This window comes from Tachypleus tridentatus, chromosome 13 (genome assembly GCF_004210375.1).
Source record: "Tachypleus tridentatus isolate NWPU-2018 chromosome 13, ASM421037v1, whole genome shotgun sequence".
NCBI classification, from domain to species: domain Eukaryota; kingdom Metazoa; phylum Arthropoda; class Merostomata; order Xiphosura; family Limulidae; genus Tachypleus; species Tachypleus tridentatus.
Window position 1 is genome coordinate 202,212,782 of NC_134837.1, and position 18,676 is coordinate 202,231,457.

The window sequence follows — 18,676 nt, forward strand, 5'->3', positions numbered from 1 at the left end:
TGGGAAGTGAGAACGTATGGTCAAAGTCACGAAATTAGCCCTTATTCGGTGTTCTACAACTAGAAGTTAAAAGTTTAGTTAGATAGTTAAGTAGGTGACGAAGTGCCAGATTTATATAAACAATAAACAAAACTAACGAGCCTTTGGGTCCATTGCCCACACTTTCAGAATCACTATAACAAAAGTCTTGCCTTTTTTAACCAAGTTAGGAACATTAATTATACACCTAATCAGTGATGTCGAGAAAACCCACTTTTAGAGAAATATATATGTAAAAACGGCTCGTTTGGATTGAGAAAATGTTTTTACGTAGAGGAGTGAACAACGTTTCGACCTTCTTCGGTCATCGTCAGGTTCACAAAGAAAGAGAGAGGTAACTGACCGGAAGCTGACAGCTGACCACGTTTGAAAGGGGTTGTGTAACTGAGTGTCTGCGACTCGTAATCTGAGGGTCGCAGGTTCGCATCCCGGTCGCGCAAAACATGCTCGCCCTTTCAGCCGTGGGTGCGTTATAATGTGACGGTCAATCCCACTATTCGTTGGTAAAAGAGTAGCCTAAGAGTTGGCGGTGGGTGGTGATGACTAGCTGCCTTTTCTCTAGTCTTGCACAACTAAATTAGGGACGGCTAGCACAGATAGCCCTCGAGTAGCTTTGTGCGAAATTCCAAAACAAACAAACAAACAAACAAACAAACTGAGTGTCGGAATGTAGAGGGCGGGCTTAGATGTTTGAATATATAATTTTATGTTATTATTTTATTATTATTATTTATTATATTATTTTTTTCAATATAGATATAAAGGTGTTCCTTTGTATTGGTTTATTTTAGGCTTAAGTTGTTGTATAAGTAAGGCTTTTTTAATTTTGCGTTTGTTTATGTTTGTTTCTTTATTTAGTATTTGAGTGTTTTCTATGGTTATGTTGTGTTTATTTGACTTGCAGTGTTCGAAAACGTGTGAAGGTGACATTTTATGTTCTTTGAATCTGGTTTCCATTTTTCTACTTGTTTCTCCAATATAGAAGTCATGGCAGTTATCACATTGTATTTTATAAATAATGTTGGTGTGATGTTTGTCAGTGTAGTTTTTACATAGTATAGACCTCAGTTTTGTGCCTGGTTTTTGAATATATTTGGTATTAACTGGAATGTCATATTTTGTTACTACTTTTTGCCAAATGTTGGTTATTTGTTTGCTGATGTCGGGAATATATGGTATGCAGCAGTATATGGTTTCGTGATTTTTTGATTCGTGAGATATATTTACTTTTGTTGGTTGATTTTGCTTTCTGTCTAGGTGTGTGCGTATAATATTTTCTACGGTTTGTGGAAGAAACTTATTGATGTTGATGAAGTATTGTTTTATTGTGTCTAATTTTATCTGGTGAGCATAGTTTTATGGCTGTGTTTATTTGGTTTCTTAGTATGTTGAGTTTTTGTTTTGTTTCATGTGCTGAGTCCCAAGGAATGTATAGTCCAATATGGGTGATTTTTCGGTGGATTTCTGTTTTAAATTGTGTATCGGTTCTTGTAATTTTGAAGTTAAGAAATGATATTTGATTGCTTTCTTCCTGTTCACATGTGAAGTTAATGTTGAGATGTATAGCGTTAATGTGATTGAAAAAATTAAGTGTGTGTTCTGTAGATGTGAATCCCGCAATCGTGTCGTCTACATATCTGTACCAGTATAGTGGTAGATGTAATGCTGTGTTAATTGCTTGTGTTTCAACTTGTACCATAAAAATATTGGCTAGAACTGGTGATACTGGGTTGCCCATGCTTAGACCATTTGTTTGTATATAGTTTTGGTTGTTGAACATGAAGTTTTTCTTCATCGTGGTGAATTCTGTGAGGGTTGCTAATTGGTTGCTGTGAATGTCTATAGATAGGTTAGGGTCTCGGATATAGAGTTCTAAGGCTATCTTGCAGGCTTCAGTGGTTGGAACTTCTGTACAGATGGATATAACATCGAAACTGGCCATTAAGGCTTTATGATTAAGTTGATTAAGATTAGACTTGAAATTAAAAGAGCCTTTGATGAGTGGGTGGTGATGACTAGTTGCCTTAAACTTCTAAATCAGGGACGGTTAATGTAGTTTAAGCTTTCTTGTAGCTTTGCGCGAAATTCAAAAAACAAAGAAACGATAATTTTATTTATTTATTCACATGGGCATCTTTTTTCTGCCATCCATGCTCGTTTTATTATTTGCATAATATTTATAGAATGTGCTATAATGAAAATTATTCATACTTCTCTGGCAGACATCCCTGTATCTGAAAATAATATGTGTAATGATTTTGTTCTTGAATATCAAAGACCGTTAAAATTCTTTGAGAGAAAATAATTTCAAGCTGATGCAATATTTGTGATGACTCATGACACAACTTAAATCTTATGCATAGTACCAGTAATGGAAATTAATTGGTAACAATAAATAAAATGTGTATGAAATGTTAATATTAAGGGATTGCTCTGTCCCTATACATACAGTCATGCGATAATAATTTGCATTTTTATTTGCTTTCATTCAAACAGTGAGAGTGCCACACCAAAATAATGCCTATGAAAGTACTCCAAATGTTAATTCTTATAGTTTCAAGACAAAAATGGGACAGGATAAAATCGAGAAATAAAAAAAAAATGGTTGATAGATACTACTGGGGCAAATTATATATTTGAGTAGGTTCTTCGTGGAAAGTGGAAAGTGTTCGTAAAAACAGTATTATTGATAAGAGAAGCAATCAATTTAAAAATCCAAAACCCGCAATTTGATAATCATGAATAAAAAAAATTCAAGGGCTTGTATCTCCGGTAAAAGAACTGTAAGTACAAGTGTTAATGCGTACCTAATTTAACGAACAGTTGTGGAACAACAGGTATGGGGTTCTTTGAAAGGACAGAAGAAAACATACGTTAAGTTTTTTAATAACAAATTTTGATGTCCTTAGGTGGGGAAATTGTATATAAATAATTAAATTACAATGTTATATTAAAATAAAGACATCATGATCACCAACAGAATATCAAAATAATAGATATAGGCAATGATATAGATTTAATTACGTAAAGATTTATTCAAATTTTGTGGTTCCATGACCATTGACAAATATAGGTATAACCAGTTATCAGTCTTGTTACTCCTTCAATAATGGGAACTTATAGGTAAGGATTGTTCTTACAGTAAAACAGTGATCATAAGCATGAAGAAAATGTAAGATGATATCTGGACATAAAGCACGTGACCGAAAAAGAAAACCTAATTTATTGCTCTGCACTTGATCACTTAGGTAAGTCCATTGTGGAGGTCTGTGAAACTAAATACGTTTTGGAAATGTAGTAACAGGGCTGATCGAGACCGAAATTATTAAAAGGTGATACAATTGATTTCACAAAAGTTGCGAGAAATCGATATAAAATTCCAATTATCGTATTTATTTATTTCCAGTTGCTCATTCTTAGCTAGCAAGACTTTTTATACTTTCTCTCTATACGTTTATACTTTTTAGAAATGACATCCATCATGTCTGTTTTGAAAATTCAATAGTCTAATTGTGATCTGGGCCTGGCATGGCCTAGCGCGTTAAGGCGTGCGCTTCGTAATCTGAGGGTCGCGGGTTCGCGCCCGAGTCGCGCCAAACATGCTCGCCCTTTCAGCCGTGGGGGCGTTATAATATGCGGTCAATCCCAGTATTCGTTGGTAAAAGAGTAGCCCAAGAGTTGGCGGTGGGTGGTGATGACTAGCTGCCTTCCCTCTAGTCTTACACTGCTAAATCAGGGACGGCTAGCACAGATAGCCCTCGAGTAGATTTGTGCGAAATTCCAAAACAAACAAACAAACTAATTGTGATCTATCCACATTGACCACTTTGCCGGCTTAAGGCTTCATGTAACAGATGTATAAGGACCTTATCGCTCCATTAAGTTAAACTTTATGTTTTTACCCACCCATTCGAGCTTAAACAATGTGGTTGTACTCATATAATTAGTCAATTATTGAATTTAAAAATAGGAATGATAATTTTGCGCCACTTTGTAATGTGGTTTTATTTGCTTGAAAATTATTGTTTTTATAAATAAATAATAAATGAATTTATATTATAGTATTGCTAGGTGGCGTATTTCTAATATGGAAGCATACAGGAAGACGGGAAGAGGTAGCTTAGTTTAAGTTACATGTGTTGCAATCATTATATGAATCATATTATTATTAATTGCAAGTCAAGGTAATATTTTGTTGTCGGTAAGGTCGAATAGATTACCAGCGCTGAGAAAAGATTAATGATAAATTTGTTATCTTGGCAAGAAAACCTAGCTACCTTTTATTTTCAAAAATGAATGAAGATGACTCCTTTGATTTCCTGTTTAAAATTGTAGTCATTGGCGACTGCGATGTAGGAAAAACTTGTGTTGTTCATCGTTTTCGGTCAGGAACTTACGTAGAAAGGCATGGGAATACAATAGGAGTTGACTTTGCTATGAAGACTTTAAACATAGAAGATAAGCGTGTTAAGGTAATTCATTGTTTAACTATGAAGTGTAATTCGTAATGACGAGAAACCCACTTGAAGTGAAAAATGTATCAGGACAGCTGGTATCGGTATTAACATTTTTACGAATGAAGGTTAACCTGAAGACGGCGTAAGAAGGTCGAAATATCATTTTCTGCTTTATTCGTAAAAGCGTTAATACCCATATCAGCCGTCCTGAGTTGCATTATGAAGTGCAATATTCATAAATAATTATGCTCATTGTCTTATACGTCATCATCGATAATCTGAATTGACATTGGACAAGAATGATAAAATATGAACCAATGAGAAATCATTTTTCAGTAGTGTTTGTCAAGAAGGATAATTCGTCATTTATATACTTGCCATTGAAATAAATCATTTGCTGTAACAGAAAACCAATCAATACTATACTGCTTTAAGCATTTTTATAAAGGTTTTTCAATACAATCTAAAATAGGCAATCCTAAAGAGTTTTTACAATTTCAGTTATGCTGTGATTATGCTAATCATATACAGTATGTATGTGTGACATTATTTTATATTTCATTCTTAGAATACATCTTTGTGACACAAAACAACACTTATAAAAGTTTATTTTACAAGTGAAAATATTAAAAATAGTTTACTTAAGTTTTTGTAATGTTACTTTAGAACAATAGAGGAAGAATGGATTTTTTCAACCCCTTAATAGTATGTAATGATAGTTTATAATTTTAAGGTTTCTATGTTTCAGCTTTTATATCAACTGTTATATAAAAATAAATGTAAATCAGTTATTAAATCATGTAAGAAACACTGAGCATGCTATTTTAGATCTATTTACAATTAATTCTACCACTAGTATTTCCATAGAGCAATCGTGTGCTATGTTCACTATTAATCTTATATAATTTATGAAGTTTTCAGCACATCACCATAGAGCAGAGGTTCCCAACCTTTTGGCACTCGCGACATGAAAATGTAATTGATGAAATAAAATTAATGTTATCCCAAGCTACTTCTAACAAGGCTATGCAGCTCCCCTGCCAAGGCTTCACGACCCCCTGGGGGGTCGCGACCCACTGGTTGGGAACCCCTGCCATAGAGCAAGGCTTGTTTTGTTGTGATATTCTTGCATGAACAATGTTTCAGTGTTTTAAATAAGTTTCATTTCTAAATTCAATATGCAAAGCCTAACTGTCAGTTGAAGAACTCTTCTTGTGAAAATTTATGATGCATTTTAGGTGTCTGGACCATCAATTAGCTTTCATTAAATTCCTTGAACAATGTATATACAAGTTTTTATTCTAATGTAGATTAATAAGACATAGACCCTTTTTCCCAGTATTAATCAAAAGTGTTTTCACTTGAAAATTACAGACCTTAATTTGGACAACATTTTTACTAGTGAATTGGAGCCATGTTACACTATACATTGTGTATATTAACATTTTAAATATAAACGTATTTTTAACTATATTCTTTAAAAGACTTTATCAAACAAAGACATAAGACTAGATGATTATAGTTTTTGGTTCATGAATATCACCTTACAAAGAAGTTAAATATAACACTTCTGAATGAGTAATACAACTTGAAAATACTGTAAACCTCTAAATAATTACTACTACAGTTTTAACATATTAACTCTACGTGATAGGCTTTATCAGGAAAAATTGCCAACTTTGATGTTGGTGCATTTTCTATAATTAAAATATAAAGCTTGCAGAATGTCTAAAGAGGTGTTCTGTAGTCTGAAGAAAAGGCAATTGAACTCTCTCCATATTTTTAATTTTCTTTTTATTAAACTGAAACAAAACTACACAGTTTTTCATTGTGTAAACTTATTGGTAACAGTTTCTTGGTCATATGGTCTCTATGAAGAGAGAAGATTGGCTCCTGTGTTAATTTATTCCCCACCCTTCTTTATTTAGTTGTTTCAGCAAGTTAATTAAAGTCATAATATTTCCACATTTTTAAACATGCTCAAGAGTATTTTTTCTGCAGTTTAAAAATACTCCTGATTATGCTCAACTTAGTTAAAATACCTTGTGTTTATTATGAATGCAGTTTAGACAGTATTACTTTTCAAACAGGGTGGTTGGCTTTTGGAACTAGCTCTCTTCACGGTTGATGGAGGTAGAACACTTAACTGATTTTAAGAAAAGTCTGGCTGAATACATGGGTAGTAGGATGTTTGTGGATAGTCTAATAAGCTTCTTTTTGTCCATTTTAAAAATTTATAAATTTTTACAAACAGTTATGTACAGTGATTAAACATAAAATTTAAACATATGAAATGTAGTTTACATATGAGATGTTAGGAGAATAAAATTATGATCAGTTAATTAAAATTTACTTCAAGTAATTAATTAATTAATAGAAGTAACAGATTATTGACAAGAAGTTTATAATTCAGAATAAACTGACACACATCACAAGCATGCTGTCATCTTCAATAAACTGACACACATCACAAGCATGCCATCATCTTCAATAAACTGACACACATCACAAGCATGCCATCATCTTCAATAAACTGACACACATCACAAGCATGCTGTCATCTTCAATAAACTGACACACATCACAAGCATGCCATCATCTTCAATAAACTGACACACATCACAAGCATGCCATCATCTTCAATAAACTGACACATCACAAGCATGCCATCATCTTCAATAAACTGACACATCACAAGCATGCCATCATCTTCAATAAACTGACACACATCACAAGCATGCTGTCATCTTCAATAAACTGACACACATCACAAGCATGCCATCATCTTCAATAAACTGACACACATCACAAGCATGCCATCATCTTCAATAAACTGATACACATCACAAGCATGCCATCATCTTCAATGAACTGACACACATCACAAGCATGCCATCATCTTCAATAAACTGATCGCATCACAAGCATGCCATCATCTTCAATAAACTGATACACATCACAAGCATGCCATCATCTTCAATAAACTGATACACATCACAAGCATGCCATCATCTTCAATAAACTGACACACATCACAAGCATGCCATCATCTTCAATAAACTGATATACATCACAAGCATGCCATCATCTTCAATAAACTGATACACATCACAAGCATGCCATCATCTTCAATAAACTGACACACATCACAAGCATGCCATCATCTTCAATAAACTGACACACATCACAAGCATGCCATCATCTTCAATAAACTGACACACATGCATCATCTTCAGCATCATCTTCAATATGCCATCAACTGATATCATCTTCAATCACAAGCATGCCATCATCTTCAATAAACTGACACACATCACAAGCATGCCATCATCTTCAATAAACTGATCATCATCTTCAATAAACTGACACACATCACAAGCATGCCATCATCTTCAATAAACTGACACACATCACAAGCATGCCATCATCTTCAATAAACTGATACACATCACAAGCATGCCATCATCTTCAATAAACTGATACACATCACAAGCATGCCATCAAATAAACTGACACACATCACAAGCATGCCATCATCTTCAATAAACTGACACACATCACAAGCATGCCATCATCTTCAATAAACTGACACACATCACAAGCATGCCATCATCTTCAATAAACTGACACACATCACAAGCATGCCATCAACTTTCAGTAATCTCACCGACAGTTTCATTATTGTCATCGTCATTAGATCTGGATGATTAACACAATATGTTACTCATCACTACTGTTTGTTTGTTTTTTCTGTCAGTTTTTGAATAATAGGCAGGTACCAGAGGATTAGATGTTAGCTAGTGTAAATTATCTTTTCAAGGAAGGTAATAAAAATAGTCCCAGTAATTATAGACCCATTAGTCTTATAACAGTTTTGAAAAGTCTGTATCTGGATTTTCAGAAAGCATTTAAGAAGATGCTACATAAAAGGCTATTCAAAAAATTGTCTCTGTAGATGTGGGAGATAAGTTAGCAAATTGGATAGAGGAGTTGCTGGATGAAAAAACACAGAGTTACAAATAGAGTTTAGTCAAACTGGATTAATGTCTTAAGTTGTGTAACTCATGGGTCAGTCTTAGGACTAGTGCTCATTTTGATTTACCAAAATGACATAGATGAAGGAATGACCAATAAATTGCTTATATTTGCTGATGATATCAAGGTCTTGGATGTTGGGAAGAGGATGTTGATGATTTACATAATTTATTGATTAGACAAATATCAGATGGGTTTTAATTAATATATAATAAATGTAAGATAATATATGGGTTTTAATTATAATAAATGAAAGATGATATATGGGTTTTAATTATAAAAATGTAAGATGATATATGGGTTTTAATTATAATAAATGTAAGATAATATATGGGTTTTAATTATAATAAATGTAAGATAATATATGGATTTTAATTATAATAAATGTAAGATAATATATGGGTTTTAATTATAATAAATGTAAGATAATATATGGGTTTTAATTATAAAAATTGTAAGATAATATATGGGTTTTAATTATAAAAATTGTAAGATAATATATGGGTTTTAATTATAAAAATTGTAAGATAATATATGGGTTTTAATTATAAAAATTGTAAGATAATATATGGGTTTTAATTATAATAAATGTAAGATAATATATGGGTTTTAATTATAAAAATTGTAAGATAATATATGGGTTTTAATTATAAAAATTGTAAGATAATATATGGGTTTTAATTATAAAAATTGTAAGATAATATATGGGTTTTAATTATAATAAATGTAAGATGATATATGGGTTTTAATTATAAAACATGTAAGACAATATATGAGTTTTAATTATCATAAATGTAAAATAATATATGTGGTTTACATAACTTGAATTATAAGTATATTTTGGATAGGAATAACCTTAAGAATGCCACAAAAGCAAATGTTTTTGGTGTGAAGGTTGATCAATCTCTTAAGCCATCCAGGCATTGTGCTGTTACTAGTGGTAGGGCAAATAGGATTATAGGTTGTATCTGTAGGAATATTCAGTACAAGTGTAAAGAGGTTATAATTTAATTGTACAGGTCACTGGTTAAGCTATATTTGGAGTAATGTGTTCAGTATTGGGCTCCTTACCTTAGGAAATACATTGAATTGTTGGAAAGGGTTCATAGAATGGTAACTAGATTGGTGCCTTGTTTGTCATATAAGGAGAGGTTGAAATCTCTCTCATTTGTTTTCCTTGAAAAAGAATTATAGCAAATCTGATTGAAGGGAGTTGATGGTCTTGATGCATTTTCTATTTTCATATTTAACAGTGACAATGGTACAACTAGGGGACACAAGTATAAATAATGGCAGGTCATCTTCAGTTAACACAGTTTTATTTTTCTAACAGGGTGGTTGACCTCTAGGATGTGGGTTGTCTTCAAATGTTGTAGAGGCAATAAATTTAAGTGAGTTTAAAAGAAAGCTTGATAAGTATATGAGTGATAAAGGCTATCTTTATTAGTTTTTATATTTTTTTAGTTATTTCAATTTAATTTAACAGAAAGAACAGTTGAGTTGAACCAATATGTCCAATGTTGTCCCACAATGTTATGTTACAATCTATTACATCAGTTGGTTTCATCTAATATAATTAACTAATTATTAATGTTTTTGATTGTTCTAACTATCCAAGTAATTGAAATATTACCTTTCTGATTTCTCATTATTTTATAGGTTGTTCAGCATAATTGATTAGTTTTATAACACCTGTTCCCAGTTATTACTATTTTTTATTATTCTAACTATTGAAGTCTTATTTGAGATTAATCAATTAGTTCAATGTAATTGAGTAACAAGCCCAATGTTAATCATTTAGCAAGTTTTGTTAATTGGCCAGATCTAATCCTGTAAAGCAGTAGTATCACTGTCAGTATCTACATAACATTTTAATTTGGTTGGTTACTTTCTTTTTGGAATTCCAGCACATCTCATCATTTGCCTGACAAGTACTTGCAAAGCTACTAAAAGATAATTAATATCATGTAATCAGTGTTGTTTATATCACATGTGTATATTTTGTACATTGAAGGTTTTTTTGCTGAAAAGCTATGGACAAAGGGTGGCATCTTACTTAAACTGGTGACTCTAATGGGTCAGCATTCCCAGAAAATATTTTTGTTAGGCAAAAAAAAATTTGAATTTTAAGATCTGTCAAAAATAAATTCTTACAACTATAATAAAGCTACTCATGGCTATTATTCTAAATATTGTGCTTGGTAGTGTTAATTATTTTACATCCTAGAATTTGTTAAATGGAATTTTTTTGATGGGGAAAGCACAACAGTAAAGTCTAAAGAAACAATTGTGAAGGGATTTCAAGCATTCTTCTTGTTACAATATTGATGTAAAAGTTAAAATGCAATGGATCAACAGAAGTTAATGTTGTAGAAATCTGAATAAAGTTCCTTTGTAATCATCATTTTGATAGCTAACCAACAGTTTATATTTGTGTTATGTGATCATGGTAAAATAGGATGTGTGTGATGATGAAACTATCTAATATTTATAAAACTGGCTACCAACCTGTTAACACCAATAAAAAATGTAAATGAATTTAAATAACCATTGCACACCATACTTTCAAGAAAATCATTCCAGGAGTTAATTTTAATGTGAAAAATGTTTTACCAAATAACTGATCCAGATGTAAGCTTCCAGACTTTTTAAGTAACAATTTATGTAAGGACATTGTTGTGTGGAATAACATTTTAATAACTGTTTATTGTAAACAATTAAAAATATATCCAGTGTCAGTAATTACATTCTAATAGCATGGATTAATAGAGTTTGCTTATAGTTTACATCAAACATGTGAATTCATAATTGGAAGATGTTACATTATTGGTACAATTGTGATATGAGAGTTTAAATTCTGTAATACCTTTTACATGTTACATGAGATGTTTCTACTTTAAAGAGATTTTTAAGTATTATAAGGTGAAAATAAAATAGCCTAATATAACCAATTTCCAGCAAATTAAACTAATTTGATAAGCATGTTTCTACAGGAAACAACTTATGTGTGTATAGTCTGAATGGAAGCTTGTAAAAATTACTTTTCAGTGCTTTTTCTTTCATGGTCATCAACTTGGTATCACTTTCATGAATTAAACCCAAGTGTCAAAAGTAAAACTAGTCCTTCCTTTATTCATACAGTACTTACAGAAGTGTTTTGTATTTTAATAGCTAATATCTGATATAAGCAAGTTACCTGCATACAGTAAATCAGAACTCAAACTATACTTAATGAAGAGAGATAATTAAATATATTGTCAAACTACCTTATTAATAATTAGAATGTATTGTTTTATCAGTTGGATATTTTCTCTGTTAACAGTATTTTCAAGATTTGGTCAGCCCAGGAGGCCTACATTAGGCTATTCTAGGTAAACAAAGTAGAATATTTATTATGCTAAAGTTAAAATTAGTACAATTTGGAGTAAAAATTATAATGAACATGAAAATAAAGTTAAAAATGATAAAAACAAGTAAGATAGATTTATAAGATATTCTAACCAATACTATGTTAAAAGTTTTACTTGTTTAGGCTGGTGTTCAAGTAAAAAGTAGTGAGTTTCACTTAGTACAAGCAACTGAATATACTAATGAAAATCAGTAAGTTAAGAAATAATGTAAAATCATCTTTTCAATATAAAATAATAAAATGACTTGTAATATAATGAATAAAACTTGAATAAATGAAAGGGCATAAGTAACTTACTGAAAAGTATAGATACTGCCAGTAAAGTATTCTGAAAGAATCAAACCATATACTGTCTCTACATAAATCTTCACTCCCAGTGCATATTCAAAACTTGTGTCATTGTTGGTTATTACATTATAATGTAACTAAGAAATGTTCATGTCTGCACTTATTGTGTCAGGTGTATTATAGAGCTGATTTTAACTGAAGAAAATGTAAATGTCAGATTTTCTGTTTAACCATTAATCATGTCTGTAACTAAAACTTCTTTGAACTGTGTTCAACATACAAAATAAAAGTATTTAATAAATATTACATATATGTCTGATAATATGTAAGAAAACAGTAAACATAACAAAGTTATTACAAGTTGCCTTAACTTTCCATCATTACTTACGTAGTGCCATTTTACATAATATTATGTTCATTTTGATCCTACACTCTTGATTTAGCAACAGTTCATCTAGTATAATACTAAAAAGGATACTGTAGATGTGCATTTTGGAGCTTGTGACAACTAAATAAATACAATAAGCAAACTGTATGAAGGACAAAAATATTTTTATTCTTTGCACGACTTGTACATTTGTTTAACCACTTATATAATAGCATACAATACAAACATTACATTATTACTTTACATATTTATAGTTTTAAAAGGTTGTAACTTTCAATAAAACTGTTCTGCATTTAGAAATTGAATGTTTATTATAATTCATTAGAAGAATCATTATATAACTTCTTCTAAACTAATAATCTCTTGCTTTTAGACATACTTGTTCATTACATTTTTTATTATTTTTATTTTGTAAAATTAGACACAAGACAAATGTACCATTAATTTTTGTGTTTTCTGATGCTCATTGTTACAAGTAGTTACAGTAAAATTCAACCAAAATTATTGTAGCATAATGTTGATACTTTGATTCAAAAGACCTTTTCTAGTAACCATCAAACTTACCATTCACTTGCCCCCATGTTACTACTATGTCAAACATTTATACCAAAGAAGTTAACAATAAATCTGCAATAGCATTATTCATAGTAGGTACTTTGACCAATTGTTGAAGAAAAATGCCCTGGACAGTTTTTAAGAACTGCCCCCTTGTGATTAATTTTTTTGTTGTTCCATAATATATTCCAGTGAAAAGCTTTCTCTTATTATAACCATTAACAGAAACCCAAATAAATAAGCCTTAAACTGTCTAAAATGAAATTATTGATCAAATTATTTCAAGTTTCTGGCTTATTTTCCATTCTCTAATACTTAATGTTATGATAATACTTCCTGCTATATACATTTTAAGTATTTTATACTTAAATTTAAATACAGTAAAAATAATTTTGAACTGTACAAGATTAACGTTTGTGAGCTTGTGCAAATATCCAATTATAAATTACAAATAGACTGCTTCTAGGTTTATTTTTTACTTTCACAAATTACAATAATTTTTGTACAATGTCAGAAATATGATTTTACAATATCAAGTGAAAATAGATAAAACTGAATTCAAATGTCATGAATTGAGAACAGATGTGTTTAAAATAATGTAAAAAATCTCAACAAACATATGTACACACAGTAAGATTGTTTCAAAATTAAAATGGTTGCTGTCAACTGATTCCATTACCAACTATATATTGCAGCAACTTTTTTAACCCACTGTGCATAGACTGGGTCTATCTGACCAACCCTGTGTTCAAGAAGAAACGTTGACTATAATAGCAAATTTACTACATGTACATATACTCCATGTTTATTAACCCCCCCCCCCCTGTGTGCATGGAAGGGGATCAAAGTGTACAATCACACCTTACTATGGAAACAATGTTTGTTTCGGGTTGTTTACATAGACAGTAAAAAATTTCAAGTATTTTGTTTCTGATTTAAGAAACTCTACTTGTGGGATACATTCTTTACATGTTCATGTCTAGCAGGATTTCTTGTTTGTTCAAAATAACCTACACAGTGTAGTAACTACAGGCTATAAATCAAGTATTTTCTGTATTATTACTACATTATTGTCAACACGTCTTTACTGATATAAAAGCTCTGATCAAACTCTTTTCCTATCATAGTTTGATAAGGGTTTTCCACACTGAATCTAATACAATTTATATAGCCCTTCATCTGAAAAAAAACAGACAAACCAGATTTCATTGGTTCTGAATATTCATTAACTAACTAAATTAGAATGGATAAGTTCTCAATGAAATCCTTCACATATGTGCATTACTTCATACAGGTAACTGATACTTTACTACACATGTACAGTTGTTCATATTGTTTCTTAACAGACAAAAATAAGTAAATTCACTATGAAACTTAAGATTCAAACTTTTCATCTTCGGTGAGACACAAGGAATATACATTGAAACTTGTTTACGTTATTTCTGTTTGAATTCATCAATTCCAGATAACTTTAAAAGAATGGAAGGATCCTACCACCGTACAAGTTTACGTAAGATGTGCAGTAGAAGGTGGATTTGAGTAAATTAAGTGCATGCAAGACATACAGTAGTAGTTAGGGTAGAAGGTCATCAGTGTATTTGAGTAAATTAAGTGCGTGCAAGACATACAGTAGTAGTTAGGGTAGAAGGTCATCAGTGTATTTGAGTAAATTAAGTGCGTGCAAGACATACAGTAGTAGTTAGGGTAGAAGGTCATCAGTGTATTTGAGTAAATTAAGTGCGTGCAAGACATACAGTAGTAGTTAGGGTAGAAGGTCATCAGTGTATTTGAGTAAAGTAAGTTTATGAAAAAAATTACAAAGAAAATGTCATTGGCTATTAAAACTTGGTAATTCCTGGAATAAATGAAAAATAACAGTGGAAGTAAAGAATATGAAGATGTTCTTGGACAACTTGATATTCACATAATCTGACTGGTGTATTATGTTCTGTTAAATTGTATCATAAGTAGAACCCCCCCAATAATAGACATTAAATGCAATATACCTATTATCAGTTTAGTCCTTTGTTTTATTTTGTTTTTGAACCTTATGACTGCTATTCAATGTTTTCAACACTATTCATAGTTTCTTTAGATGGAACAGGAGAGAGAAGTTTGCCCTGAAATACTGGGCTTTGGTGACTTTTCCACCTCAATGCAATGGTTGAATTATGAGGAAAGAGACAAGACAGAAATTAATGATTAAAATAATGTTTAATCACAAATAACAGTGCACTACAATAGAGCAGGGTCATCACATATGATTTAAAATAGAAAGTGTAAGACTGTGTGTCCTGTTATATGTTAACCAAAATAAAAATAATTGTTATTTGGATTTCACTAAGACAGCAGAGCTGATGGTCCACTAACTGTGCATATGTTGCTAAACTCTTTATCCACAGAAGATAAAGATTTTGGTTTGGCAAAAACAATACTATTCAAGCACCACCTCAGCTACTGGACAGTACACATCAATGATGGATCAGTATGTGCTAATCAAATACAGTTTGCTTAAATGTGTGTGTCCAAAGAACAAACTAAGATTTTAAATTTTCAGTATTGAACTACAGGCATACATCTTTTCACTAAAGTTACAATAGTAAGTCATGTAAAGTCTGAATTTATCTTAAAACCAAACAGATGGATAAAATTTAATTCATAATGGTGTTGTGTAATATAAACTTGTAGAGCCTGTAAACTTTGGCATGTTGTTTGACTCAAAGCTTGTTTTCACAAAATAATTTATTTTCTTTTATTTAGCTACAGATATGGGACACTGCTGGCCAGGAACGGTTCCGTACTATCACTCAGAGCTACTACCGGAGTGCTAATGGTGTTGTTATTGTGTATGATATTACAAAACGCTCAACCTTTCTCAGTATTCAACGATGGATTGAAGAAGTTCGACGGTACACTGCACCAAGTATTCCAGTTTTATTAGTTGGTGAGTTTTTATATTGCATGAAAACTTCAGGTTGAAATATGAACAACCATACTAAAGAACTAGTTTCTTTAAGGTATGATGCACCTGGCCTGATGAATTATGAACCAGATTGATTTATTGGATGCTCTCTTATGTGAAAGAGAACAGCTGAAATATGAATGTATATGGTGATAATTTATTTTTGCAAAATGGCTAAAAATTAACTTAAAGCTACTAATTAGAGGGTCAGAGCACAGATTGCCTACCCACTACATAATTGTAGCTATAAACAACCAAACATAACTGGAAACACTAGTTATGTTAACTATCTAGCTCTGTTCCACATCCATTCAAAGGAGCTGACACAGATTTAGTTTGTTTCCTTTGTCTCATGTTTAAAAAGCAGTTCCTAGGTCAGCTTGTTAGTACATTGGACCCTCAACCTCATCTTTAACAGGTATGTACCTGGTGTAAGGTATTACATTTTCAAAATTAATTTAAGGTTATATGATCTTCTGTATATTGAATTTTCTTTTCTCCCTGAAACCCTGCTGCTACTGCACTGTCATCAGCATCTTTGAGTCTTCAGTGTGTAATTTATGACCATTAATAGTTTTCCTATATAGAAGTAATGATTTATGTAGCAGTAGATTATAAAATGACAATATTATGTAAATATAGTTTTGCACATACTATTGTCAAGTTAATATACTTCTCTACTATATGCAATTTACCTTATTATTTGTGCAAGAAGAACAGAATTTAACTTCAATTATATTTTTCTGCTATTTGGTAGGAAACAAATGTGACTTAAAAAGTCTCCGGGAGGTTGAACCTGAGGAAGCTGCAAGACTAGTGGAACAAATCCATGGACTTCTGACCTTCATTGAGACCAGTGCTAAAGAAGACACTAATATTGAACAAACATTTGTTACTTTAGCAACAGAGCTGAAGCACCACCATCACAGCGGAGTGGAGGATGGAGACGACTCAGGTATCGCACTTTCCTTGAACAGTCGACCTATCAAGGGTAAACTCCCTTGTTGCACAAAATGAAGTATTTCTTTTCACTTGTAGTGCTTCTTGCCAACCATCATGACATATGCTAGAATATTTCTCAAACTTTTAAGAAAATGTGATAAGAAAAAAAGTATTGTTTTGATCAAGTAAAAAAAATATATTGTACATTCCAGTATGTGAAATTATACATTAATTTATTTAAATTACAACCTAAATTTCATGTCATTATGTTTATTCAACTCCAGATTAAATTTTTAATTTTGTTTGTGAATTATATAGCCAAAATGCATCACTCTGATAATACAAGTTTACATTAAACTTTGGGTATTTTGTACTTTACATCTGTATTGTCATTCCTCTTGTAGGTGGTAGGAGGAAGCAGTCTGTTCTTCATAAACTTGTTTTACATACAAATGGCTTGATAGTCTAAGACTTTTACTACTAGGAAAGAAATTATTACTTCCTTAAATCAAAAATGGTCTCTCTAGTTGTTTACAAATTACTCTCAGAATTAAATTGTTTTGAATGTTGTCTTAGGTATTATGACAATTACTGGTTTCCAACTCATGCTTCACTTAAAAATAGTCAGGTTATGGTTTCATCACAATGAGCAATAAACTGCTGAACAGATCCCTATGATAATGGCTAACTTGTACCTTGCCTGCATGATTCTCATTCAACATTACATCTTACCTCAGATACTTATTACTAAAATTAATCTTGTATTCTTTTTCCTTAGACACATGTTTCACCTTTAGTAAAACAATTTAATCTCAGCAGGACATCTTTGGAAATTGACCATAGCTGCCCTTGGTTTAACTGTCCAACCTCTCAACTATTAATGTATAGACAGAATACCTTCAAGTTATCTGACATTAAGTTTCTCAGTCAAACAGTTTAACACTAATCTCCAGTCTATTAATTACCTTTGAAAAAACCATACGTACATTTCAGTCGGCAAATATTTTTTAGATTTTCTGCTATTTTCTAATACATGGTCCATTTTACTGATGTAATTACTACCCTGTTTAAACTAGTACAAGGTTTCTTTCCAGAACAAGTCTCAACAATAATCCATAGGGAACTGTTCCACAAGTTTACTACATAATTTAGAACTCAAAGTTTAAAGTCATTAGGTTTAACTCTGGAATAAATCTCATCAGCTTTTGGTTCAAATGGTAATCCATAGATGATGTTAGTATTAATACTGTGTTTGTGATGAAACATGTATTTTGTAGTCAATAATAAAAGGTGCCTTGAAATCCATTTGGATCTCATAATTAATGGATAGTTAAGGATAATATTAATTTGAACTGTTAAGTGCATAGTTTATTCACCTGAATTTAATAAACATGTACATACAAATCAACTTACCTATCATCTAAGATTTTCCTCTTGCAGGAAAAAATTAACTCTTCCCCAGAAAGTGTTCAGTTCTGATGAGGAGTTTATAAAGAAAATAATGAGTACAAAAGCACTTCCCACAGAGAAGATTAGTGACCATGAACTGAATGAATCCATTCAAAAACTAAGTACAATGGCTAAAATAATTTTTACACCAC

The 18,676-nt window shown here is 31.5% G+C and overlaps 1 protein-coding gene across 1 annotated transcript; it reads left to right on the forward strand.

Moving 5' to 3' along the window:
* Nucleotides 1–4,097: 4,097 nt before the first annotated feature.
* Rab19 (RAS oncogene family member Rab19) lies at nt 4,098–18,376 on the forward strand. Its single transcript, XM_076481783.1, has 3 exons — nt 4,098–4,511; nt 15,932–16,115; nt 16,891–18,376. The coding sequence occupies exons 1-3, from the start codon at nt 4,332–4,334 to the stop codon at nt 17,148–17,150; spliced, it is 624 nt and encodes a 207-aa protein (XP_076337898.1). The 5' UTR covers nt 4,098–4,331; the 3' UTR covers nt 17,151–18,376.
* Nucleotides 18,377–18,676: the final 300 nt, after the last annotated feature.